Source organism: Salvelinus fontinalis, chromosome 2 (assembly GCF_029448725.1).
Source record: "Salvelinus fontinalis isolate EN_2023a chromosome 2, ASM2944872v1, whole genome shotgun sequence".
Classification (NCBI taxonomy): domain Eukaryota; kingdom Metazoa; phylum Chordata; class Actinopteri; order Salmoniformes; family Salmonidae; genus Salvelinus; species Salvelinus fontinalis.
In genome coordinates, this window is record NC_074666.1 from 66,495,637 (window position 1) to 66,522,723 (window position 27,087).

The 27,087-nt window shown below is 43.1% G+C and overlaps 2 protein-coding genes across 3 annotated transcripts in view; both read right to left on the bottom strand.

Moving 5' to 3' along the window:
* Positions 1–7,486, bottom strand: part of LOC129823813 (thyroid hormone receptor alpha) — a 116,462-nt gene extending 108,976 nt beyond the window's left edge. The window contains exon 1 of the mRNA XM_055882832.1: positions 7,206–7,486. The gene's annotated coding sequence lies outside the window, so the exon portion shown is untranslated. The remainder of the gene's footprint in view (positions 1–7,205) is intronic.
* Positions 7,487–10,435: 2,949 nt separating this feature from the next.
* Positions 10,436–27,087, bottom strand: part of LOC129823825 (vesicle-fusing ATPase-like) — a 33,326-nt gene continuing 16,674 nt past the window's right edge. Inside the window, exons 3-22 of one of the 2 annotated variants that reach the window (XM_055882860.1) lie at positions 24,811–24,910; positions 24,552–24,591; positions 24,142–24,308; positions 23,788–23,895; positions 23,394–23,469; positions 18,829–18,984; positions 18,391–18,590; positions 17,568–17,733; positions 17,316–17,390; positions 16,974–17,161; positions 16,688–16,783; positions 16,372–16,528; positions 15,887–16,020; positions 15,441–15,507; positions 15,063–15,142; positions 14,706–14,840; positions 13,477–13,590; positions 13,197–13,252; positions 12,699–12,742; positions 10,436–11,551 (exon numbers count right to left, since the gene is read on the bottom strand). In XM_055882860.1, the coding sequence (XP_055738835.1) occupies positions 12,712–12,742; positions 13,197–13,252; positions 13,477–13,590; positions 14,706–14,840; positions 15,063–15,142; positions 15,441–15,507; positions 15,887–16,020; positions 16,372–16,528; positions 16,688–16,783; positions 16,974–17,161; positions 17,316–17,390; positions 17,568–17,733; positions 18,391–18,590; positions 18,829–18,984; positions 23,394–23,469; positions 23,788–23,895; positions 24,142–24,308; positions 24,552–24,591; positions 24,811–24,910 (2,146 nt within the window). In that variant the 3' untranslated portion in view covers positions 10,436–11,551; positions 12,699–12,711. The remainder of the gene's footprint in view (positions 11,552–12,698; positions 12,743–13,196; positions 13,253–13,476; positions 13,591–14,705; positions 14,841–15,062; positions 15,143–15,440; positions 15,508–15,886; positions 16,021–16,371; positions 16,529–16,687; positions 16,784–16,973; positions 17,162–17,315; positions 17,391–17,567; positions 17,734–18,390; positions 18,591–18,828; positions 18,985–23,393; positions 23,470–23,787; positions 23,896–24,141; positions 24,309–24,551; positions 24,592–24,810; positions 24,911–27,087) is intronic. The other variant, XM_055882853.1, reaches the window with a different exon arrangement.

Below are 27,087 nucleotides of genomic sequence, written 5' to 3' on the forward strand. Positions count from 1 at the left end.
ATTACATTTTATTTAAACATGCTTACCTCACTTCCATTGATTTTTAGCTAGAGGTGGCTAAAGTTAGCTGAAGTTTGTAATGACTGTTTAAAGAGAACCGAACTATGGATTTCAGTTTCCCCTGGCCCATAGACTACTTTCAGAGTGAGGAACCATCTAACATCAAGTTGTAAAATAGTGAACAACTCCTTTAACCTGTTGGGGATGGGGGCGCTGTTTAGACTATTTATGCTAATGTGGCTAATTTTTTAAACGGCTTCCCACAAAATCCTTGATCGTACAATATGCATATTATTATTATTATTGGATAGAAAACAGTCTATAGTTTCTATAGGAGTTGAAATTTTGTCTCTAAGTGGAACAGAGCCCATTCTACAGCAATTTCCCTGACATGGAGTCAGATTTGAGAAATGTTGGCCACTTTTCTGAAGTCAGTTAAAAGGGCACTGTCGTTGCTATGACTATACGGACACTTCTTACGTCTTCCCCTGGATGCCTTTACGTGATGACGATTCCAACGGGCTCGATTGCGCGTTCACAGGCCCTACAAATGAAAAAACTCTGAAGCTAGTCATTCTTTGGGAGCTGCGTAACGCGCGTGGAAGACACCGACCCTCTCCTGTTCCAAGCGTTAGTTTAGCCTGTTATATTTCTCCGGTCATCTTTTCACTCGTTATAGGAGTTACAAACATCATAAAGTAGTTAATTTAAAGCGTTTTATAGCAATTTATATCCGTTTAGTGCGATTTTGGGACATTTATTTTTGCAACGATGTGAAAAGTTGGGCACGCTTTTCAGTTCATCCCGAACGTAGTTGACATTTCCACATGGCAAGAGGACAGCTTTCCACCAAAAGACGATTTCTCCCAAGAAAGGATCCTTTGCCCAAGATACTGATGGAAGAACAGCTCAAGGTAGGACATTTTTATTATGATAAATCGTGTTTCTGTCGAAACATTTTAGTGGCTTAGGACGCCATGTTTTTTGACGTAGCTTCGCTTGGCGCAAACTGTATTGAAAAGTAAGGATAAATTAAAAAATGTAATAACGCAATTGTATTAAGAATTAAATTGTCTATCAATCCCTGTCCACCCTATATTTTTTAGTCACGTTTATGAGTATTTATGTATAAGAGTAGATCACTGTCTAAGTGGCGCAAGGACATTTTCTGACCAGCTGAGCTACATTTCACATTGTCTAACCATGATTTTGGTGGCTAAATATAAACATTTTCGATCAAACTGTATATGCATGTTGTAATGTGATGTTACAGGAGTGTCATCGGAAGAATTCTGAGAAGGTTAGTGAAAAAATTAATATCTTTTGGCGATGTTGACTTTTATCGCTCACTTTGGCTAGAATCAATGCTGGGCTGCTAATTGCTATGTGCTAAGCTAATATAACGATTTATTGTGTTTTCGCTGTAAGACACTTAGAAAATCTGAAATATTGTCTGTATTCACAGGATCTGTGTCTTTCGATTCGTGTATGCTGTGTATTTTTACGAAATGTTTGATGATTAGTAGTTAGGTAAACACGTTGCTCATTGTAATTATTCTAGTCCATTTGTGATGGTGGGTGCAATTGTAAACTATGCCATATACCTGAAATATGCACTTTTTTCTAACAAAACCTATCCCATACCATAAATATGTTATCAGACTGTCATCTAATGAGTTTTTTTGTTGGTTAGGGGCTATAAATATCTTAGTTTAGCCGAATTGGTGATGGCTACTGGTGTTGGTGGACAAATAAAAGATGGTGGATTATGCTAATGTGTTTTTAGGTAATAGATGTACATCTTTACATATTGTGTCTTCCCTGTAAAACATTTTAAAAATCGGAAATGTTGACTGGATTCATAAGATCTGTGTCTTTCATTAGCTGTATTGGACTTTAATGTGTGAAAGTTAAATATTTTAAAAAAATATTTTTTTTGAATTTCGCGGCACTGTTTTTTCAGTGGGGGGGGGGGGGGTGTGCCGCTAGCGCCACGCTGATCCTAGACAGGTTAACTCTGATGACCCGGCTTGAATCTATATAAGCTGGGCAAGCCGTGCGGGGAAAACAGGGTTTACCCAATCAAGAGATTTCCTCTACTCCAATTACTCTCCATGCAAAACAACATATTTGGGATCAGTTGTCCCCTGTGTTCACCCTGTATATGAGAAGCTGGACAGCATTGGATCTGTGTAAGCATGATGAGAATTTATTTTCCACCATGCTTCTTTTGCCAGCCATTCAATTTTAAATCCATGAGGAGTGGAGCGAGCAAGTGTATCCTTCAGAGGAGAAAGAAAGCTAGAGAATTGGCCCTCAGCTCCTATAGCACTGCTAGTGGTGGAGTGGCTGACTGCGTCTTTTAATGTCTTCCCCGGGTAGACAGGCCACTTTCTCACGTGGGCCACGCCTGACAGCCCTCCCAGCTTGTTAAGTCCTCCGTCCCATCACAACACTGATGTGGGGGTTTCCCTATTTGCCTGCCTTGGCTTTCCCTCAAAACAATGCCAGTCCTCAGAAAGTTATTACTGATCCAGCCTTAAAGGGATAGTTCTGGATTTTGGCAATGAAGCCCTGTATACAATTACCAAGAGTCAGATGAACGTATGGATACCATTTCTATGTATCCGCGTCCAGTATGAAGTAAGTTAATAAGAGGTAGTTTCACAAGGAAATGCTAACTAGCGCTAACGCAATTACCAGAAGTCTACAGGAACCCCTAGTATACTAGAACTTTGTCAGAGGCTTGTGTTTGCAATCATGTCTGGAAGTCAAGGTCTAAAAATGGGGCATTGCCTTTAAAACAGCCAGAAAGGCTTATTTATAAGATCAACACGGTAACAAATTTGAAATAGGTCAATGTCCCTGTTTAGGGTCGGGTTAATATGATGATTTAACGGTCAATCGCTCCCAAATGGACGACTATGAGAAAAAAGGTAATTTAAAAATAGATTTGATAACAATACTATTTATAACATAGGCACTACATTCTATATGAAGTCATTACCGTTTATTACACCTTGTTCCCTGTCTATAGCGGCTATACCATGCATATAAACTGAGAAGGGTGTAATTATGGCCTACAATTTGGGGTATTCCTGCATGTGGGCAATTTGTACTTCTATTGGTCCATTTTTAAGCAAGGGACTACAGTATACAGGTGGGAGGCAGGGCACTCCAGTATAGTAGGTGGTGGTAATGCACTATAACGTTGGATGCCAACCGCCGATAAACCCCACAGAAGAAGAGGCGGGGGGCGACAAAGGTAGCTAGCTGGCCAGGATACCGGTAGACAGTGTATTTTACCCCTGCCTGTTGGGCACTGCTTTCCCGCAATTATGTTAACGACAGCGAGAGCAGGTGTCCGGCAGGGGAGAGCAAAGGACACTATGTTAGCTAGCTAGCTAGGACTCCGGTACACAGCAGGCGGGATAGGTAGCTAGCTAGGACAGTGTTCTCCTTCCCGAAAAACTCTGATAATACTATTATTTCATTTTTGACACACATTTTAACCGCATAGACAACCAGGGGAAACCTGAAATATCAAAACTGTCACACAAGCATGAAGATGGCATGCTCGAGGTGTGGGGCCTTCATGCAGGAACATATAGGATGTTTGAGGGGTGGGGGGGCATTCCGAATTGTGGGCCTCAATCTCACACTGTTGTGTAAATATTATTTTTTTATTTCTCAGTTGATGAACTGCCATGCGCGACATATTGGGCTAAAGTTATGCATTGGTGGTGCAGTGTTGACCTGAGCAGACAGGGTTAACCTGCTGCCTTGTAGCTTCTGATATAACTGGTGCAATGAATGCAGACTATTGGGACAACAACTGAACTCTTTCCTTTCCCACTGGTTAGCACAACAAAAACAAAAAAACTCATTCATTTAAATAATAGGATACTCATTCAAAGTCATATTCTTTCAATTCAAAGAGAAAATTGTTAATTTTTTTTCTACTATAAAGAGTAGGATAACATTTGATCAGAAACGTATTTTTTGTGATAGTAGACCTATATAGGCTACTTGGAAAAGTTCCAATGGACAGTAATTTCTTAGATGTTTTATAAGCTGTACAAACTATAACCCTACAAGGTGAATTATAGCCTTACTTATTGGCAGTGTAATTTACCTTTGAACAGTGGAAAATCTGCACTTCCTACGTCTTCCACTAGATGTCGACAAGCAGTGAGAGAAGAAATGGAGTGTGTAACTTGATCTGGGGTCGAATAATAGCTCTCGGCATGACGTGTCACCAGATTCCTGTTTTCTGGAGAGCGCGTGAAGGGACCTGGATTTGCCTTCTGATAAGCTGTCGTTATGGACGACTAATATCTCCGGCTTTGATTTTATACATGTGACAATATCATCGTAAAGTATGTTTTTTCAATATAGTTTTATTCGATTATTGAAAATTTTTCAGGACGTTGGGCGTGTTGCGTTGTGTGCCTTTGTTCACGAAGGAGAGCTTAGCGCCACTTTGCTAGCTTTCCATGCTAATTGACTGGAGAAGAGGACATTCTAAATCCAAACAACGATTGTTCCCGACAAAAGACCCCTTGTACAACATTCTGATGAAAGATCATCAAAACTAGGACCCATTTTATGATGTTATTGCATATATCTGTCGAACATGTTGTACTAGTAGGTTGCGGCCAGGTTTTGGGCACGCTCTCGCCATAACGTAAACTGCATATCGTAATGAAGTTATTTTTAGAATTCTAACACGGCGATTGCATTAAGAACTAGTGTATCTATCATTTCCTATACAACATGTATTTTTTAGTTATGTTTATGAATAGTTATTTGGTCAGAATATGTGAGTGCCAGAAAAATATCCGGACGTTGTGGGAAAAAGATGCTACGTTAGCAAAATGTATAACCACTGATTTCAGCTCTAAATATGCACATTTTCGAACAAAACATAAGTGTATGTATAACCTGATGTTATAGGAGTGTCATCTGATGAAGCTTATCAAGGTTAGTCCAAAATTATATATCTTTTGCTGGTTTGTTACGATCGCTAACTTTTGCTGCTGGGGAATGGCTTGTGTTTCTGGCTATTGTGGTAAGCTAATATAATGCTATATTGTGTTTTTGCTGTAAAACACTTAAGAAATCAGAAATATTGGCTGGAATCACAAGATGCCTGTCTTTCATTTGCTGTACACCATGTATTTTTCAGAAATGTTTTATGATGAGTATTTAGGTATTTGACGTTGGTGTCTGTAATTACTCTGGCTGCTTCGGTGCCATTTCTGACGGTAGCTGTGATGGTAGCTGCAATGTAAAACTGATTTATAGCTCAAATATGCACATTTTTCGAACAAAACATATTTATTGAATAACATGTTATAAGACTGTCATCTGATGAAGTTGTTTCTTGGTTAGTTTGGTTAGTTCTTGATTAGTTAGGTTGGCTTTGTGCATGCTACCTGTGCTGTGAAAAATGTCTGTCCTTATTTGTATTTGGTGGTGAGCTAACATAAATATACGTGGTGTTTTCGCTGTAAAACATTATAAAAATCGGACATGTTGGCTGGATTCACAAGATGTTTATCTTTCAAATGCTGTATTGGACTTGTTAATGTGTGAAAGTTGAATATTTCAAAAAAATATATTTTGAATTTCGCGCCCTGCACTTGAAGAGGCTGTTGTCATATTGTGCCCGGCTTCGGGCTTGCAGCCATAAGAAGTTTTTAAGATGTGGGAGGAGGATGTATTTTTCAAATGAGCATGGCCTTACTTGTATTACAGCAAATTGGATGACTGTCATTCCTTTTCCATTCACCCAGCTCATTGTAACATTGATAGGTTTAGGCTACTGCGTGATATTCGAATTTTCCCTGTACCCGTCATGGGGTTGCTACAACCTAGTCCATGAATTAAAGTTTACAATGTTAGTCAAACACAGTTCACTTTCATAGCAGCCATGTAAAAACAGCATGATCACTTTGCTCCTTGTATATACATATAATTCCTTCTGGCAACTATCTACATGCTCTCCTCCTCTCACCTTTTCCCTTCACTTGTGGACTTCAGTGCAAAACACATCAGCTCTCTGTGACCAGGCGAAAAAAACTTTCCAAGCCAAACTATCATGACTGCTAACCGCTAGGCACAGACTACATCGTGGTCACCTCATAGTCAACATATCTACTGACACTAACGCTAGTAAACCCGTTACAATCATGCAGTATAGTGTACACTTAGGGCAGGCCTCCGGTGGCAAAAAACGTATAAAACCAAAAGCTTACCTTGACTTGGAAGAGTTCTAGTGTTGGATAGACATTGCCAGCAAGCTAACATAACATCCCTCTTTTTAAATGTTCCAATATTTATGAAATTCACTGGAGGATATTCCTCCCACTCCACTGAGGAGCCTTCACTGAAAGGAACCATATGACAATCAACGTGGCTAAATTAACTAGAAATGTAGGCTAGAGAGATTTAGGCTATATGCCTATAATTCCACATAGGCCTTTTTGTAAGCTATTATAGGCTTCTAGTTATGCTAATAATAGACACGTGAATAATAATATAAATGTTATTTGGGGGGGGGGGGGGGGGGGGGGGCAGTTCGTGTAGGCTAACATTGTTCTTATATGAGTACATGGGCTTTCCACGTTCATAACAACCCCAATGGCTGTTGTGAACGTGCAAAACTTTTTTTTTAATGTAGTTCTATCCTTGAGCTGTTCTTGTCTATTAATGTTCTGTAATATGTAATGTTTCATGTGGACCCCAGGAAGAGTAGCTGCTGCTTTTGCAACAACTAATGGGCATCCTAATAAAATACCAAAACTACGGATGTCATTCCAAAGGAATGTTTACTTTGACCGCGCAAACCAGAAACACATTTCACTGGGAAGACATTAATATGAAAAGTACTGCATCAAAAATAACTAGGCTTCTAAAACTCTCATTACGGCTATGGCAAGATCACACGCCCCCTGTAACAAAACAGTTTCACAATGTTACAGTGGCTACGCAAGTTGCATTGCTACCAAGTGATTAAGAGCTCAATTTCACATGGCTACAAAACGAGGCCAAACTGTGTTAGCAAAGTGTTGCCTCGCATTCCAGATTATGTCTGACTGCACAGACTGACCTTGCTGCTAAGAAATGGAGTAATAGTAATGAACGGACACCATTCGTATGGGCTTTACAGTTCGTGTTGACATGAGGACAGCAGCACTCACCTTGCCGCAGACGAATAGGTGCCTTCTCCGTGACAGTCGGACGGATACAAGTGTCAAATCCAACCAGAGTCCCTGGCTACCGGCGGTAGTCGTACGATAGCTCACCGTTAGGAATTTAACGCACAGCGCAGTTTATAACTTATCAGACGTCAAATGTTAACGAGCCATCTGTAAACATGCTGCGTTGAGCAGACCATTTCAGAAACGGAGTAAATAAGCGCTTAATACTCGAGCTTTCCACTCTGGAAATATTAGCACGTTCCACTGCCACGACTGGGAAATGTAACAGACAGCAATACTACATAGGCCCCTCCCCTTTAAAGTATGGGTGCGTGCAGTGTGCAGCCAAGAGAGTTTTATCGAAATGTCTACCGCTCTCTATAGGGCAATGTTAAAGCTGCAGTTCAACCCTATAGCTATAGGTCAACCCTATAGAGCAGGGTTTCCCAAACTCGGTCCTGCCCCCCGGGTACACGTTTTGGTTTTTGCCCTCGCGCTACACAGCTAATTAAAATAATCAAAGTTTGGTGATGAGTTGGCTATTTGAAATATGTACCCAGGGGGGCCCTAGGACAGAGTTCGGGAAACCCTGCAGCCGTTTTATCTCAAAATCAAATAATTTCTGAGTAACAATTAAGTACATTACTGTAAAAAAAAAAAAAAGATTTTATGAAGCCTGTGCTGGTTGAAAAATATTTTGAAATCGGACAACGCAGTTAAATTAACAAGAATTTAAGCTTTTAAATTATATAAGATACCTGTATGTTCATGAATGTTTAATATTCATTTGAGTTGCGCGCCCTCCAATTTCCCCGGATGTTGTCGGCTGGTGTCCCGCTAACGGGATGCCTATCTCTAGGGTTTGATCAATGCAACCACCAATTGGGGAGAGACTACCAAATGTGTTCAAAAACTGAAAGAACCATTTGTTGAATTTGAAGAAAGGTTTAGAGCAGAGGTGGTTAGACTAGGTGGGTTACCCGACATGGAAGATGAAGATGCACTCAATTCCTACAAAAATGGAGCAATCACTCATCAGCTGATGCAATCCGTACATGAGGATTTGCGAAAAACTTTTGTTTCCACAACTAATGACTGGCAAAGACAAAACTATGGCGACATCATCGACAGGTTGTCACGACTGGACAGAGACATCAATCAACATAATAAACTCGCTGTTATCAGAGTTGTGCAGGTTTCCGAGTGAAACCAATAACATTATTCGTTCAGCAGAAGAGAAACCTGGTGTGTGTCATTATTGCGGGATTTCTGTTCACTGGCAACGAGAATGTCGGAAAAGGAAAATATGTTCTTATGCAGGGTCCGTCTCAGGGGAAGTGGAATCAAGACAACAGCCCCAACAACACAATTCTGATGCAGAAATGTAATGAGCTCTTTCCGGCTCAGCAGCAGAGTTTGCTGGATGCTATGGAGGGAAATGAATAGACTCCCTCTTCCGTCCCATCTCAGCTGGTGTACATATGAAATCGGATGGAGTATATGTGAACATGATGGTTAATAACTTTGCAGTAGATTTTTAAGTAGATACGGTTACTGAAGTCACTGTATTCCCCATATCTTAAGCAAAACAGATATGTCCTCAGTACACGGGTAAGAAGATGAGAGCAACAGGAGTGGGGGGAGACAGAGACAGATATGAAACAGACCAAATCATTATCAATTTCTATTGGTCCAATGAAGATTGATGCAGGAGTGTGGATAGGCTCATTTGAACAACCTATTTTAGGCCTTGATGTTATCACACAACTTGACACTACACTGAACATTTCTGAAGGGAAGGTGACGTGGCAAATTAGACAACTCCAGGGATCTTCAGTTCAGAACCATGCTATTTGGACTATGAAGAAAGATGAGTGTGGAACTTTGGATATGGAACCAGCGTGCTTGACAGGTGTTGCCCCACCTTGCACAAAACAACGTCCCATTAGCAAGGAAGCTATGGACGCTACTAAAGTAGTGATTAAGGATTCTGCCGACATGTCGCTCATACTCTTTTGATAATGAATCGAGCTGCACAGGTCACAGCTGCTCGTTGGAACAAATGGTCAACTGTGTTGGAGGCTCCTAACATCATGCAATCCAGCTAATCTGACGCTTCCTTCAGATACCACATTACTTGAACACGACTGTTGTGAGTTGGTTTTGGATCAGCTCTCTGATGGGTTTATTAAGAGTCATCCGTTGGAAAACCCTGAGTTTATCTCATACACAGACGGTTCAAGCATTGTAGAGGGGGGTGCGAGGAAGGCAATGTGATAGTGACAGGCACGTTAGATTTGAGAAAAGCAGACATTCACTTTGTGAGTGACACAAGGCTTAACTATTGCATACAACTCTCTAATGCAGTAGGGAAAGCAGAAAGGCAAGTAAAAGAGGCGTGGGGAATAACTCCCGAGGGTAGACGTGACGTAGTATCAGGACAGTGGGTGATGGTAAAAAAAAATATGTAACAGACACATTAGGGCCAAAACAGGAAGGTCCTTATCAAGTTTTGCTCATAACGATGTCAGCAGTAAAGGTCCAGGGACAATCACGATGGATACATGTCACTCATTGCAAGGTTGTCCATGTCGATGACAAAGCGGATCCTGGAGCACAAAGAACTGATTGATAAGCAATCGGGGGCCAGTCTCGGGTGAAGAGGCATAGTAAGATGATCGGAACCTGATAAGCTTCTATGTTGTACACTTCAGTCATCGTATTAGGGATATCTCTGTGAAATGTCCAACGTTTTCCTGAAAATTGGGACATGCTTACTTTGGGAAATCTATGTTAAATATACATTTCTCTTGAAACCAGGACATGTTACTTTCACTTTTTTGTTTCCTTCGTTACAGGTTGTGAGAATCTACCGTCTGAAGCTGAAGCAATATCCCTTAATCTAAGGACTGTACTTGAAATGATACAAGATCACCGGTGAAGTGTTCATTAGAGTAGTCCTTATCAACCAGTGGAACGGAAGACGAATTCCTCACTACCACTGGAGAGAATCACAGAGGACAGGGAAGAAATGACCATTTACCATCTACGTCCAAACGTTGATTTGTCCTCTTTGAATAAACCTATTTTCCTCCCCCTGACTAGCATTGGGGTCTGCGTTATTGAAGATTAACATCAACTGCTAACAGCACTGTACAGCTCGAGCTGGTTTGACAACTAACCTTCTTCACACAAACAACTAAACCAAAAATGGAGACTAGAGGTAGGTGTTGTTTTAACCTTGTGTATCTGTGCTTTAATTGCAATAATACATCTGCATGTTGGTCAATTCACAGAACAGAAAAATAGCTTTTGACAACAAGCACTGTTCACATAAAGCAATAAATTAACAAATGCATCACGACAACAGACTGGTAAAATTTGGATTAAATTACACACACATACTGTAATTACACACAGACAAAACACACTTCACTCTTACAGGCATACACAGAAGCAATGCTTGTTCATACACACACATGCACACAAACAATATTGAAATCACAGTCACACGTAGAGCTGATTTGATAAGTAATAAATGTTTCTTTGTTACATATACCATTTCAAAAGTGTTGAATTGTTTAACACTGGTCTCGTACACACACGGTATCTATATTAGCCAGACTACAACCAAGTTATAATCCAACACAACAATCTTCAAGTTTGGAGTGAGATAAACAACAATACTGATATATATATATATATATATATATATATACTCAATAATAATCAATAGAATGATTTGAAATAATTCATGATATACTGTATTTTATATATACTATGTACAGAAAATAAATAACATAGGGGTGGAGGGAAATACATTTACACCCGAAACGACACTTCTCACTTCCACTACAGTGTCTATGTTATCATCTGAATATTCAAATAGTTGCGATGACTTGCGCTTCATACGAATCTATGTGTATATATAATACATATATCATGTTTTCAAGACTGATATATCTACTGGTCTGCATAAATATAGATAGCGAGACAGATACACAGCACTGGAAATACAGAAAGCTAAAACATACATGGCTAAATATACGCACAATGCACAAGACAGCACTTTGCAATCCATATTGCGTTTCATACAGATAACATATTGGAACGGTACGATTTTCAATAGGTTTCTGTGTCGTGATATGTTGATCGTGTCGGGTGGATGGATGATGACAGCAGTTGCCACTGAAACATGCGTGGGTGAGAGGGGGCGACTTCTTCTCCCTCTCCGATTGGTTGGATGAGAATGGATGGCGAACAGAGGACGTCCTCCTCTCCTCCTTTTGTCTCTTGGTCAGCTCTAGTCGAACTTGTAGCTGCGGTCATTGCGGTCGGTGCGTTCACTGGAGAGACAGACATGTAGAGATATGAAGATAAAACGGATTCAGGTGACAATGATGTACCAGTGTCCCCCACCTTAAACACATGACATATCGTAAACCACATTCGACTGTACTACAGCATGTACTTCCACAACAAAAACAAAATGGCAGAAACAAAATGTTGAACAAGACTTAATATGCTATAAAACAAGAAGAAAAAAATATATGGTTCACCATTATGGTTAACAGTAATTTTAGCACTTTAAAATGACCTTTCTAATATACGACAATTGCGTAGAATGTCTATTCAAAAGGAAAGCAAAGACTTCTTCATCTTGTCGGCTAGCTTTCATCAAATCTGGCAAAAATGCTTCAGAACTATTCGTAAAGAGAAACTTCCCGAAACCCCCCCCCCCAAAAAAACAGCAATCTAGGACAGGGGTGCACAACTAACTAAGGTTCTTCCACAGTCTTGCTGCTTTTGTTTCTCCCTGGTACTCGATGTCACCGATTCCCAGGTAGAAGTCAGTCTGTAGCTCAAGGGGCTTGAGGACTGAGGCTATGCACCCCTGATATGTAATAAGCGGTGTAACTTGTCAGAGACTATCACAGTGGGGTCAAAGCAGCCTCCAAATGACAATCTGGACAATACGTCATGGTAGGTCATATGACATAGGGAGGGAATGATGATAAGGTCGTCTTATGTAATGTTTCTATTACATAGACATGATTGATGCACAGGAGTAGGCAGGTACGTCATGCATATAAGTCTTCCGTAACAACCTCATAACGCGGTCATTATAATGACATAAGAGATGTTAGAAAATGTCTGGACAGCTGATGTCAGTTCACCTAAACAATAGCTATCTTTAATGACAAGTGTTAAATCTGTTTCCGGCAACTGCATATGCTTGATATGTGATTGTGTGATAATGTGATGTAGAATTTGGTCACTCACAGCACAAGTCGGCCAGAGGGTATTTCTTGTAAAGGTAAATAGACACAGGAACGATCTCAGAAGTGCTAGCAGGGGCTTCTAGAAAAAACGTTGGTATCATTGAAATGAAGCTGAATGAGGGAAGCTATTCCCTAAAGCTAGAGGAGGTAGCTAGGGAAGCTAGTTAAATATCTGGGTAGCTAGCCTCGTAGCCTCTACTGGTGCCCTTACCCTCAGCGACAGCTTAAATTCGGATGTGGTTGGCGTCATCCAACCTGGTGATGACAAGAGGAGATCACACCGGTCAACGACTGATACTCTGACTGCATTGGCAGCCAGCGGGCAGGTAAAGTGATAGTGTGACAACTTTATTCATACCCCTCTTCCAGAACATAAACAGGCGTGATACAGTGTTTCATGTTCATAGGATCCCATTTGTGTCAGTCAAATAAGTAATACTGATATACTAGTATTACTACTATACTAGTTATACTACTAGTAATATAGTAAATCATGTTTTTTTTAACTTTAGACTTGTGCCTTTTGTTGTGTATCCTTGTTGTAATATTCACAGAGAAAGAAATGGAATAATGGATATGCAGGGGAGGAAGGCAGGGTTATAAAGTCAAAGAAAGGAAGTGATTGGGTGGCTGTGATTGAGTCGCATGCAGGCAGGGTGAGGGTGATTGCGTGGGTGGGAAAGGCCGGGAGGGGTTGGGGAGTACTCACGCCCCCTCGTCTCTAAGAAGCTGCAGGAACTTAGTGACTCTGTACTCCACATCCATCTGGAGGAGAAAGAAAAGCAGGGAACCAAATATTAACACCAGTGCTTTTACACGTTGACAGTGCAAATGTGGCATTACGCAGGCTCTACCGTGGAAAACCATTTGCGCCAATTCTTGAGGCACGAAACCTTTCTGGCGACCATAGCTACTGGATGACACTTGTGGTCGACTGCTCTGCAGCTGAACGATGAGGAGGAGGAGGAGGAGCGCTGACTGCCACTGACCTGCAGAGACATTTCGATGAGCATCAGGAGCTTCTTGATGCCAATCCAGACCCTCTTTCCCTTGACGTGCTGACCGATGGTGACCCGCTCTGCGTCCGTGAAGCTTCCCAGTAGCTGCAATGGATACAATGTCAATGAGTAAACACATGGCACACAAGACAAGACAGCAGCATTAACTACTGAAACTCTTCATCAATATGTATATTGTGTGTGTTCACTTGTTTGTGTGTGTGTTCACTTGTTTGTGTGTGTGTTCACTTGTTTGTGTGTGTGTTCACTTGTTTGTGTGTGTGTTCACTTGTTTGTTTGTGTGTTCACTTGTTTGTTTGTGTGTGTGTTCATGTAACAGTATAACTTTAAACCGTCCCCTCGCCCCGACCCGGGCGCGAACCAGGGACCCTCTGCACACATCGACAACAGTCACCCACGAAGCAGCGTTACCCATCGCTCCACAAAAGCCACGGCCCTTGCAAAGCAAGGGGCAACACTACTTAAGTCTCAGAGCAAGTGACGTAACTGATTGAAATGCTACTAGCGCGTACCCGCTAACTAGCTAGCCATTTCACATCCGTTACACTCACCCCCCTTTCAACCTCCTCCTTTTCCGCAGCAACCAGTGATCCGGGTCAACAGCATCAATGTAACAGTATAACTTTAAACCGTCCCCTCGCCCCGACCCGGGCGCGAACCAGGGACCCTCTGCACACATCGACAACAGTCACCCACGAAGCAGCGTTACCCATCGCTCCACAAAAGCCACGGCCCTTGCAAAGCAAGGGGCAACACTACTTAAGTCTCAGAGCAAGTGACGTAACTGATTGAAATGCTACTAGCGCGTACCCGCTAACTAGCTAGCCATTTCACATCCGTTACATTCACTTGTTTGTTTGTGTGTGTTCACTTGTTTGTTTGTGTGTGTGTTCACTTGTTTGTGTGTGTGTGTGTTCACTTGTTTGTGTGTGTGTGTATTCACTTGTTTGTGTGTGTGTGTATTCACTTGTTTGTGTGTGTGTGTGTTCACTTGTTTGTGTGTGTGTGTATTCACTTGTTTGTGTGTGTGTGTATTCACTTGTTTGTGTGTGTGTGTATTCACTTGTTTGTGTGTGTGTGTGTGTACTTGTTTGTGTGTGTGTGTGTGTGTGTGTGTGTGTGTGTGTGTGTGTGTGTGTGTGTGTGTGTGTGTGTCTGTGTGTGTGTGTGTGTGTGTGTGTGTGTGTGTGTGTGTGTACCTCTAGGGCTTCCACCAGGTGTTCTCCAGTAGAGATGTTGGGGACGTGGATGGTGGTACTGAAGGCGTCCAGCATCTCCATCTCCTGCAGCACCTCCTTACGGCTGGTGGTTCCAATGATCAACAGCTTACGGCCCTGTAGGCAGAGTAAAGCACAGACAGAGTTACACACACGTTACATGCACATGCACACACTTCTACACACACACACACACACACACACACACACACACACACACACACACACACACACACACACACACACACAGGCTGGTGTCAATAAACACATTAGCATAACGCAACACCTGCATTAGGTAATGCAGCCATGCCAGCGTTGTACTGAACAGTGAACACTCACTTTCGGGGGAGTCTTCTTCAGCAGCACCAGCAGGGCCTGGAGAACCATGTTGGAGAAGCGAGGTCCAATGGGGACGTAGTCTAAAAGGAGTGGAGCACAAAGAAATCAGAACAGTACTACAGACCGGACCCACTAGTGTTGCCGCTGATTCCTTTAGGATTGAAGACCGGGCCTTGGCTTTAGACACAGTGCTTTTTTTTTCTTTCTTTTTTTTCTTTTTTTCTTTTTTTTGTGGGGGTGCTTTGTTTATCTGCGGCCTCACTGGAAAGTTTTAAAAAGAGAGATACGAGTGTGTTGCTCCACTAGAGACGGATCGGGGAGGTCCGCTAGACTAAATGGAGAATGAGGTTTCAGCGGAATGAGGAGGTAGAGAATCACCTAGGAGACGCTCAATGTCATCCACCACCACACAGCTCAGCTGAGACTTGTAGGCATCCTCGAAGATCTGAGGGAAGGAAGGCAGTGGATACAGAGTTAAATGACACAACAAGACTGCATAATAATACCATACAGGAAGTATTGGTAATAATCTCTTTCTCCTGCTCTTAGTTATTATTGTTACGCCAGATAGGAAAAGGGCGGAGAAATTGCTAGTAAAGACCCAGGGATCGAACCCCTAACTCGATGGGGCAATGCGTGGTCCAGAATCAACAGTGCTACAACTAGTCTACCATTCGACCAGATTCTGGCACAGCATCTCTTTCTATGGGCATGGTGCCAGCCTTACAAAGACATTGGGGTCAAAACACTTCATAAAACTGCAGGAGCATTCAACAGTGTGTAGGTATCTATCTTTCGTTCATGGTGCCGGGCTTCACACCCACCTTCTTGATAGCCAGGCACTTGGAGTTTTCGGAGAAACCGATCATCTTGTCCGGGGAACAGATCTTGATGAAGGGGAACTCTGAGCTCTCCGAGATTTGGGCAGCCAGGGCCGTCTTTCCACTGTGAGGGGGTCCTAAGAGGACAAATGGACAAATAAAGACTGTTAGAGAGAGAGTGGGGGACTGTTATTCAACTGTGTGTGTGTGCTTAAGTGTGTGAGCTCCACCTGCATGTGCCTACGCTCACCTGTGTGTGTGTGTGTGTGTGTGTGTGTGTGTGTGTGTGTGTGTGTGTGTGTGTGTGTGTGTGTGTGTGTGTGTGTGTGTGTGTGTGTGTGTGTGTGTGTGTGTGTGTGTGTGTGTGTGTGTGTTCGCTCACACATGCGCGTGTGTGTGTGTGTGTGTGTGTGTGTGTGTGTGTGTGTGTGTGTGTGTGTGTGTGTGTGTGTGTGTGTGTGTGTGTGTGTGTGTGTGGTCAGGCCTACCCTCCAGTAGCACGGCCACCAGCGGTGTGCGGTCGCTGTTCTTGGTCTGCTGCACCAGCAGCTCCCCGTCATCCAGCACACAGGTCACCGGGTCGCCCCACTTGATGATGCCGTTCATGATGTAGCTGGCGTAGTCCTCCTGGTTGGAACCAAATGCCTGGGGGAGGAAGAGGGGGAGGAGGAGGATAAAGAAGAGGGGGAGTGGGCAGAACTTTTCAGGATTGGAATAATAGTCTCTAGGCCCAATCTCAAATGACACTCTATTCACTTTGCCTACTGTCCTTCGTAAATACACATATAGTAGAGAGCTACCTACTGGTTTAATGTCGTTGTTCAGGGAGCCCATGAAGTCGCTTCTGGTGACCTGCAGCTTCTCGGCTCTCTCTGTGTCCACCTCCACTGTGGCTGTGGCCTGGACACACAGGAAGACATAGCAGTCTGATCTGACTGTGGTATACAGTAGACTTAAAGGACAGAGTTAGCCCCTAAAAGCACCTTGCTAAGGGGTGGAGTCTAACCATGTCATGGGTGTTCAAAGGTGTCAACTGGATAGTCTAACCGTATCATGGATGTTCATGTTTGTTGATTGGTTGGACTCTAACCTTAATGTGGCGGTTCATGGCTGTTGATTGGGCAGCTCTGACCAGCCCCTCCAGTTCAGCACCACTGTAGTTCTTGGTTCCGGCAGCCAGCTCCTTCACGTCCACATCAGGAGCCAGCAGGCCGAAGTCACGCATCTTATTGGTGTGAATGTTGAGAATCTGAACACGCCCCTTCTCATCCGGAAGACCTGAGAGGGAGGGAGGGAAGAAAAAAAATGGTAAAAATGCATTCAGGGAGGGAGAGAAGTCGCTACAATAATACAATAAAGGGTGGCGGAACATATGAAAAGAAACAAGCCAGGAGATAACAGAAAAGGCACAGAGAACATGTGGGATTCTTACCGATCTCCATCTTGACCTCAAACCTGCCAGGCCTCATCAGGGCATCATCTATCAGGTCAGGCCTGTTGGTCATCCCTGTGGGAAAGAGAAAGAGAGAAATGGGGATGCAAAGTTAAAGATAGGGTTACGAGTTAAACCAGAGTCGTGCATTCATCTCTAGTGCTATGAGAGGCTTAAGGTAAGATTGGTATCTATACCTCAAATCTGACCATCTATGACCAGTATGTTATACAAGAGTGTACTACCACCTACCTATGACCAAGATGTTGTTGAGCTGCTCTACTCCGTCTATCTTGGACAGCAGCTGGTTGACCACCGTGTCGTGGACTCCTGTACTGCCCTGCCCAGTACCTCTCTGCTTACAGATGGCATCCAGCTCATCGAAGATGATTATGTGCAGACCACTGTTAGCACCCAGCTAGGACGAGAGGAGAAAGGGGTGAGTGGGATGAGTGGATGAAGAGAAAGAGAGGGAGATAGTCAGTCATGCATGTACGTATAACATTTGTTTGTGATTTTATCCTCTTGGATGGATTTTTTTTTAAATGTACCCCTTTTTCTCGTCAATTTTGTGATATTCAAATTGGTAGTTACAATCTTGTCCCATCGCTGCAACTTCCGTAAGGACTCGGGAGAGACGAAGGTCGAGAGCCATGCATCCTCCGAAACCCGACCCTGCCAAGCCGCACTGCTTCTTGACACACTGCTCGCTTAACCCGTAAGCCAGCCGCACCAATGTATCGGAGGAAACACTGTACAACTGGTGACCGAGGTCAGCTTGCAGGCACTCTGCCTGCCACAAGGAGTCGCTAGAGCACGATGGGACAAGGACATCCCAGCATACTAAACCCTCCCCTAACCCGGACAGCGCTGGGCCAACTGTGCGCCGCCTCATCGGTCTCCCAGTCACGGCCAGCTGTGACAGCCTGGGATCGAACCCGGGTCTGTAGTGACGCCTCGAGCACTGCGATGCAGTGCCTTAGACCGCTGCGCCACCCAGGAGGCCGTGGATGGATTTTTTAGTTTGATTAATTACTTCTGGTCATCAAATAAAAGATGGTGGCTGGCCACTCACCCTCTTCTGCTCCTCTTCTGCATCTGCGAAGAGCTTGCGGATGTTGGCCTCAGACTCTCCCACAAACTTGTTGAGGATCTCAGGGCCGTTGACGATCTTGGGCTCGCGGGAGTTGAGCATCTTGCCAATCTGCCTGGCCATCAGAGTCTTTCCACAACCAGGAGGCCCGAAGAGAAGGATTCCCTTCACGTGCTTACAACCTGGGGGTCAATGGAACAACGACTGTCTATAGACCTCTGAATATTTGAAAGCACAGCATGCTCCAGTTGTGTACACAGACAATTTAGTTTGTGACAAATTATCAATAGGAGGCACCATGTTGCACATCCAATGCGGCAATTGTTCTGCCAATACCGCGGCTCGACCTTACTTTGTTGTGCCCGCAATTGTAGGTAGTACTGCATGATCTAACTAAGACGAAGGAGTGGGGAGCCTTACCCATCTGTTCCACGATGTCAGGAGGGAAGACACGAGAGGCGAAGGCTCGGCGGAAGATGTCGGAGAACTCCTTGTCCAGACCACCAATGCCCATGCGCTCAAAGTTCCAGTCCGGGTTGATGATGGACTGACGCTGCTCTTTGGTCTTGGCCTTGCCTAGTGGGCAGAGAGGAATCAAACACAACTTTATTTAAAATGCATTAAAAACAATACTCAAATAGACTTTACAATGAAAAAAAAGTGTAACAATGGATAAAGACTGGTTATTTCCCCGTGCTTGAAGGATTTGATCAATCTTGGTCAACTTCGTCTAAATGTTTATTTTGACAAATCGAATCAAAGTTTATTGCTTGCGTAGACACATTTGTAGATGATATAGCAGGTGCAGGTAAATGCTTGTGTTACTAGCTCCAACAGTGCAGTAGTACCTAGCAATGACAATGAAAAAAGAACGACACACACATAATCCAGAGAAATAAAGAAATTAAGAAATATCAGAACGAGCAAAGTCAGAGACCGGAATATATATGAATAGAAAGAGTGTGTACAGCAGTAGTTATATAGAATGAGACATGACTACAATACAGTATATACATATAAAGTGGGTAAAACAGTATGTAAACATTATTAAAGCGATCAGTGTCCAACGACTATCTACTCTATGTATATATGGCAGCAGCCTCTAAGGTGCAGAGTAGGGTACCGGGTGGTAGTTGGCTAGAACAGTGACTAAGGCTAGTGGTGACTGTTAAACAGTCTGATGGCCTAGAGATAGGAGCTGTTTCTCAGTCTCTCGGTCCCAAATTTGATGTAGTACAGCTGTACTGTTTCCGCCTTCTAGATGGTAGCGAGGTGAACAAGCCGTGGCTAGGGTGGCTGGCCTCCCTGTGACACCGGGTGCTGTAGATGTCCTGGAAGGCAGGCAGTGTGCCCGGGGCGATGCGTTGCGGACAGTGCAATTGCCCTTCCAGGCGGTGATACAGCCTGACAGGATGCTCTCAATGGTGCATCTATAGAAATGTGTGAGGGTCTTAGGGGCGAATCCTAATTTCTTCAGCCTCCTGAGGTTGAAGAGACGCCGTTTGCATTCATCACCACGATGTCTGTGTGAATGTACCATTTCAGGTTTTCAGTGATGTGCACGATGAGAAACTTGAAGCTTTTAACCCCATCTACTGCAACCCCGTCGGTGTGGATGGGGCCGTGCTCTCTCTGCTGTTTCCTGTAATCCACAATCAGCTCCTTTGTTTTCTTGACGTTAAGGGACAGGTTCTTTTCCTGGCACCACTCTGCCAGGGCGCTCATCTCCCCCTGTAGGCCGTCTCATCGTTGTTGGTAATCAGGCCTACCAATGTTGTGTCATCATGAAACTTGATGATTGAGTTGTAGACGTGTGTGGCCACGCAGTAATGGGTGAACAGGGAGTACAGGAGGGGCTGAGCATGCACGCCTGTTGGGACCCCGTGTTGAGGATGGCAGCGTGGTAGAGGTGTTGTTGCCTACCTTCACCATTTGGGGTCGGCCCCTTGAAGAAGTCCAGGACCCAGTTGCACAGGGAGAAACACGGATGTAACCTTAATGATGTGCTTGTAGGGCACTATGGTGTTGAATGCTGAGTTGTAGTTGATGAACAGCATCATTACATTGGTATTTCTCTTGTCCAGGTGAGATAGGGCAGTGTGCAGTGCAATGCAATGGCGATTACATTGTCCGTGGATCTGTTGCAGCGATATGCAAATGATAGTGATTCTAGGGTGTTGGGTAAGGTGGAGGTGATATGGTCCTTAACTAGCCTCTCAAAGTCCTTCAGTCATTTAGTTCAGTTACCTTCGCTTTCTTGGGTACAGAGGTGCCCGTATCGGCAGCTCGATGTTGTTTTCCTCCAAACGGACGAAGAAGGTGTTTAGCTCGTCTGAGAGTGAGGTTTCGGTGTCCCTTCATAATCCATGATTGTCTGGAGTCCCTGACACATTTGTCTCGTGTCTGAGCCTTTGAATTGCAACTCCACTATCTAGCTGTACTATTGTTTTGCCTCTGTGATTGCTTTACGGAGGTAGTAGTTGGTCTGCTGGTACACGTCCATGTTCCCAGTCACCTTGCCATGGTTAAATGCAGTAGTTTGCGCTTTCAGTTTTGCAAGAATACTTCCACCTATCCATGTTTTTTGGATACGTTCTAATCGCCACAGTAGGAAAAAACATCCTCTATGCACTTCCTGATGAACCCAGTCACCGAGTCAGTGTATACATTGATACTATTCTCAGAGGCGACCCAGAACATTTCACAGTCCGCATGATCAAAACAATCTTGAAGCATAGATTGCGATTGGTCAGACCAACATTGAACAGTCCTTACCATGGGAAGCTTCCTGTTTAGGTTCCTGCCGATAGGTGGGAAGGAGCAGAATGGAGGTGTGATCTGATTGGCTGAAGGGAGGACGGGGAGGGCCTTGTAGCCATCCCGGAAGGGAGAGTAGCAATGATCCAGGGTCCGTGTTGTGTTTGAAGCACAGATGTGTCGATAGAATTTCAGAAGCGCTTTCCTCAGATTTCCTTTAATAAAGTCCCCTACTACAATAAATGGATATGTTTTTCCCAGTTCGTACATAGTCCACTGTAGTTCAAGGTAGTTAATGGTGCAGAAGATAGGCTCTCCCATGGACACAGAAAGAGTGTTATCAGTGCATTTGGTAAGAATTCAGACCCTTTGACTTTTCCCACATTTTATTACGTTACAGCCTTATTCTAAAATTGATTAAATCGTCCCCCCCCCTCATCAATCTACACACAATACCCCATAATGACAAAGCAAAAACCGGTTTTTAGAAATGTGCAATTTTACAAAAAATAAAAAACTGAAATATCACATACAGTTGAAGTAGGAAGTTTACGTACACTTTGGTTGGAGTCAGTTAACTTCTTTTGGCTGCAAGGCAAAGTGTTGAGTAGCCAGTGAAATCGTGCCCATTTCAAACGGCCTCCTACTCAAATCTTGCTCGTACAATATGAATATTATTATTCTTTTTGGATAGAAAACACTTTCTAGTTTCTAAAAGAGTTGGAATTATTTCTCTGAGTGAAACAGAAGTCCTTCTGCAGCACTTTTCCTGACCAGGAAGTGAAATGTCAGAAATCGATGCTCTTTTCAACTTGATGCCTATACATGGTCTTAACACTTAGGAGTCTGCTGACACTCTATACGCCTTCCTATTGGTGTAAAGAGGATGTCAGAGAATACATTTTTGTGCTCCTCTTGGTCTGTGGTGGAATTTCTATTTCTTTGACGTGACCGTCCATTTCCGGTACTCTGAAGGAAGTGGGATTGACTTCTGTTTTGCCTTGGTAACGAACGGCTAACGTCTCCGGCTCAATTTTTTTGATACATGTGACCATATCATCGTAATGTATGTTTTTTCAATATAGTTTAATCAGATTATTGAAACTTTATTCGGGAGTTTTGCCGTGTTCCGTCCTCTGACTGTGTTTACGTTGGAGAAATTTATGCCACTCGGCTAGTGCCAATGCTAATTGAAGAGGGACATTTGCCATTCTGAATCGAAACAACGACTCATCTGGACAGAGGACACGTTCTTCAACATTCTGATGAAAGATCAGCAAAAGTAAGACCCATTTTATGATGTTTTTCATATATCTGTCGTGCATGTGAACTGGCCGTGGGCGCCCAATTATTTCTGTCTATTGTAGCTACGCTAATATAGCGATACATTTTGTTTGCGCTGTAAAACATTTAATAAATCGGAAATATTGTTTGGAATCACAAGATGCCTGTCTTTCAATTGCTGCAGACTATGTATTTTTCAGAAATGTTTTATGATGAGTAATTAGCTATTTGACGTTGGTGTCTGTAAATATTATGGCTGCTTTCGATGCAATTTCGGATTGTAGCTGAAATGTAAACTATGGTTTATACATGAAATATGCAAATTTTTCGAGCAAAACATATGCTATACAATAAATATGTTATCAGACTGTCATCTGATGAATTTGTTTCTTGGTTAGTGGCTATTTATATCTTTATTTGGTCGAATTTGTGATAGCACCTGATGGAGTAAGAAACGGATGGAGTTAGAAAAGTTGTGTCTTTTGCGAACGTGGTTAGCTAATAGATTTACATATTTTGTCTTCCCTGTAAAACATTTTAAAAATCGGACATGTTGGCTTGATTCACAAGATGTGCACCTTTCATCTGGTGTCTTGGACTTGTTAATGTGTGAAAGTTAAATATTAAAAAAAAAAATCTTTTGAATTTCGCGCCCTGCACTTTGAGCTGGATGTTGTCATAAGTGTACCGGTGTCGGGCTGCCCCCGTAAAAGGTTTAAAAAAAAAATTTAACCACTCCAGAAATGTAACAGAGTTAACAAACAATAGTTTTGGCAAGTCGGTTAGGACATCTAGTTTTGAAGTCTTCACTATTATTCTACAATGTAGAAAATAGTACAAATAAATAAAAACCCTTGAATGAGTAGGTGAGTCCAAACTTTTGACTGGTACTGTAGCTCCTACATAATCTACCTGTATTCTGTATGGACTCCTCTGTAACTTACCAACTAACGTGAGGGAGGAGCTCTCTGCTTTCTCGAAAACCACCTGGCTGTTCCCCACCAGCAGGCCAATGTCAATCTAAGGAAAACAGGAATTGTTGGAATTATTACCAACTACTGGTTATTACAAATAACTGCTCCAAATAAACTCGTACAATTCTGCAGAGTTCCTTTTGGACTTCGACCAGCACCCTAGCAGCACGTTCCCTCGTCAAATAGAGACCCCGTTCGAAATGAAGGGGCAGGTGAAAGCAAGGGCTCCACCACTTGGCATTCACCTGTCCCGTCATTTCTAATCATGGATTACTTCAAGGAAGGGGGGGGGTAATTCCGACGGGGGCCCATATCATGAAGGGTTGAGTTGTTACAGCAGTAGGACAATGGTAACTCTGGGTACCTTCTGCTTCTTGCCTGATGCTGGCTCTCCCTTGAGGATGCTGGCGTCCATGGCCTCAATGTCTTTGATCACCAGCCCAAAGAGCTTGTCGCAGAAACTAAACACCAACTGTGGGGGGGGGGGGGGGGGACAACGACAGGAAGAATGATAGAAGAAAGGAGGAGGATGAGAAGAGAGAGGAAAGCTCTGTGAGGTTACATCCCAATTCTCCCAAGTTTGCACTCCTACCCACATCTAAAATCATTTGATTGATTTAAGCCACCAGTCTTTTTCCTTGTTGCTCCAGGGAAGGGAAATGTGCAGGAAAAGTGTGAAGAGTTGTGACCGGCTGGACTGTTTGTTGTTCTGACTGACCTGCTGGGTGACAGAGAAGCCCTGGTTGTTGAACTGCTGGATGAACTCGCTGGCCATCTTGTCTGAGTCGTAGGGGCTGGTGTCCGTGCTCTTCTTCTGGAGGAAGTCAATCTCTATAGTCATGGCACCGATGCACTGCTGGGACTTGTCAAAGTTGTAGTTGGCCACTACGAGGGGAGAGGACTCATGTCAGACATGTATCTAGTACCGTATAATTTGTACTCGCAGAAATACTGTACTGTCAAATGAAATAGGTACTGTATGTTAAGGTGAGCTATGGGCTGTGGTCAGGGTGTGAAGGTACAGTGTATTAGGGGCTGTGCAGGGTGCAGTGTAAACGAGGCAGTATCTTTGCGCTGTGGTCATAGTTTTCTTTTCCTCAGACTCATTAATGAAATGGAGTGAATTACCTTCCACCTCCTGTCCAATGGACAGACCAGCCCATTTCCTCTGAGAGAGAGAGACAGAGACAGAGAGACAGAGAGAGAGAGAGATAAGTCAGCCAATAATTGCAGGGAAGCAGAGAGAAGAGGGACCTGTATGCTATCAAATATTAGAATTGTAGTTTGAGAAATTTGTTAGGATTAGAAATAGATCTATGGGTATATACTGTACAATAGATTGAACATTCAGTATAATATACAGATCTGGACTAGGTGTGTGTTTTACCTGTGGCAGACTGAAAGCGATAGTGCCAGGGACTATGGCGTGGTGGGTTTTTGTAGTGAACACAAACTTGTGAGTTGGCGTAGTCTTCACAGTCACATGTCTGTCGAGAGAGGGTTAGAGAGACTCGTGGACATCTGTTCCATATATGCAGGCAACGGCATGACCTCAATAGAACATCATATTTACAAATACTTTTTTTTTTTCACCTAACAGCTATTCTGCTAACGATTTTTCGAATGATGATTATAGAGTATAGTTTGTAGTATGAAATCCCCCCAAAAACACTACCTTCACAGCAAAAACCGTGCACTAATTATATGACAATAAAAAAAAATGAATACACATATTTAGATAGCTGTGTACTAGTTCTGCAGAGAGGTAACAGAGGAGATGCCAATCTCAGTCAAAATCCTACTGTAACGGAGTGACTATAGTGCTCAAAACAGCATATTTATATTTCATTTTGGGTAGAACAGCCATGGAGGAAAGAAATCAATCCAACATTTCCAAGGAATAGAGGAGAGGGTAGGTGGCAGGGCTATAGGTCCAAATCAACAACATATTCCTAAACAACATTCCCTCCCTTCCCCCTTTGAGAACCAAGAGCATTCCATGGCTAGAGGACTGATCTCAAATTAGCAAGAGATTATACTCTGTGTGGTCCCTAACAATGATCAGAAAAGAGACAAAGAGAGATCAGGTGGGAAAAGCTGCTATTGAATTCAACTATTTATTGATTCCTATTTATTATTCAACAACTAGTATTAATATGGAGTACCGCAAGGTTCAATGCTAGGACTGTTCAATCTTATATTTACAACTCGTGTTAAATTAAGATATTATACGGAATTAAATCAACCAGACTCAGAGGTAAACGTCAACATGTCTATTCTCCATCACTGTCCGTGTAACCCCTCACATTCCTTTACTGACATGGTGACGTCCTATCTCAGTACGTCACATCAATACACAACATCCCCCTTTACTTGGATATGAACTTCAATGTCAACCTGACATACACAACAGCACTTATTCTATATCTGTATAGCAACCTTTATGTTATTAATAAACAACTGAAATCTGTTCAATGTCTTATTATTTCTGTTCTCCTAATGGACTTTTCTATATTTTTTGTAACAAAACATTCTGCACTTTTTTTCCCACAACATAACGAAAACATTCAGAGTCTTCGCATTAGTCCTCTTATATTTGTCATTTTTCAGTTTATACTGGTTTTCTTTACCCCTTTCAGTACAGGATCATTATTTAATTGCAAAGTCTGTTAACTTCTGTGGCAGTTTAATTTGTCTGTGAGGTCTGACTCGCTTGGGTGTCTGTGATCTTTGTGGTGATCCCTCACAGATGGTCTCTGGTTTGGATTATATGTACCGTCTCAGATTAGGACTGTGCTCCACAGTCTCTTTCAGTTGTGTGTGGTCCTTTGATTGTGGATCCGGCTCCTCAAATACATACCTCTTCAGCGAAAGTTGTATTCCTTGAATACCTGGCCCCAGTTGGAGATTGAACAACCACAGTTTCCCTCTTTATTGACCACAGTGTGTGGTATCTTGTTGAAAGTTGTTGTGGACTTGTCTGTTTTCTCCTGTTTTAGGAGAACCTGATCTCCGACGTCCACGTCGGAGGGTTTGGCTCTGCGACAGCTGTCTGCATCGATCTTGGATCTCCCTTTCTGTTCGACATCATTGTCCCGTGTCTCCAGATCACTCCGCTATATCTGGAAGCTTTCCCCATGGGACTAATTGTCCGATTGCACACAGTTCATTTTCTATGGGTGCAAATGACTGGCGTGTCTCATAACACCCATTCTGAATAGCATCTCTCACTTCTCTTTGCTCTTCATCTGCAGCTGATGCTTCCTCCACCTCCTTTTTGGTCATTGCATTTGGAGTTGCGTTCACAGCCGCAAATCTAACATCGTCCTCTGCTCTATGTGCGTGTGAGTCTTTCACTGCAGTCTTCCCAATTTGACGAGACAGAGGGTCAGCGATGTTGTTTTTCCCCCGGTATGTGGACAACTCGAAAGTCATAGGGTCGGAGTCTCAGCACCCACCGTTCGATGCGAGCGCATGGCTTTGAGCGAGGACTGTAAATAGCCTCTAACGCCTCGTGGTCAGTCACTAGATCAAATTCCCTGCCGTGTCAACACACGGGTGAAGCCTTTCACAAGCCCAAACCGATGCAAGGGCCTCACGTTCAGTTTGTGAATATCTACGTTCACACTCTGACAGACTCTTGCTCACATAACAGACTGGAACC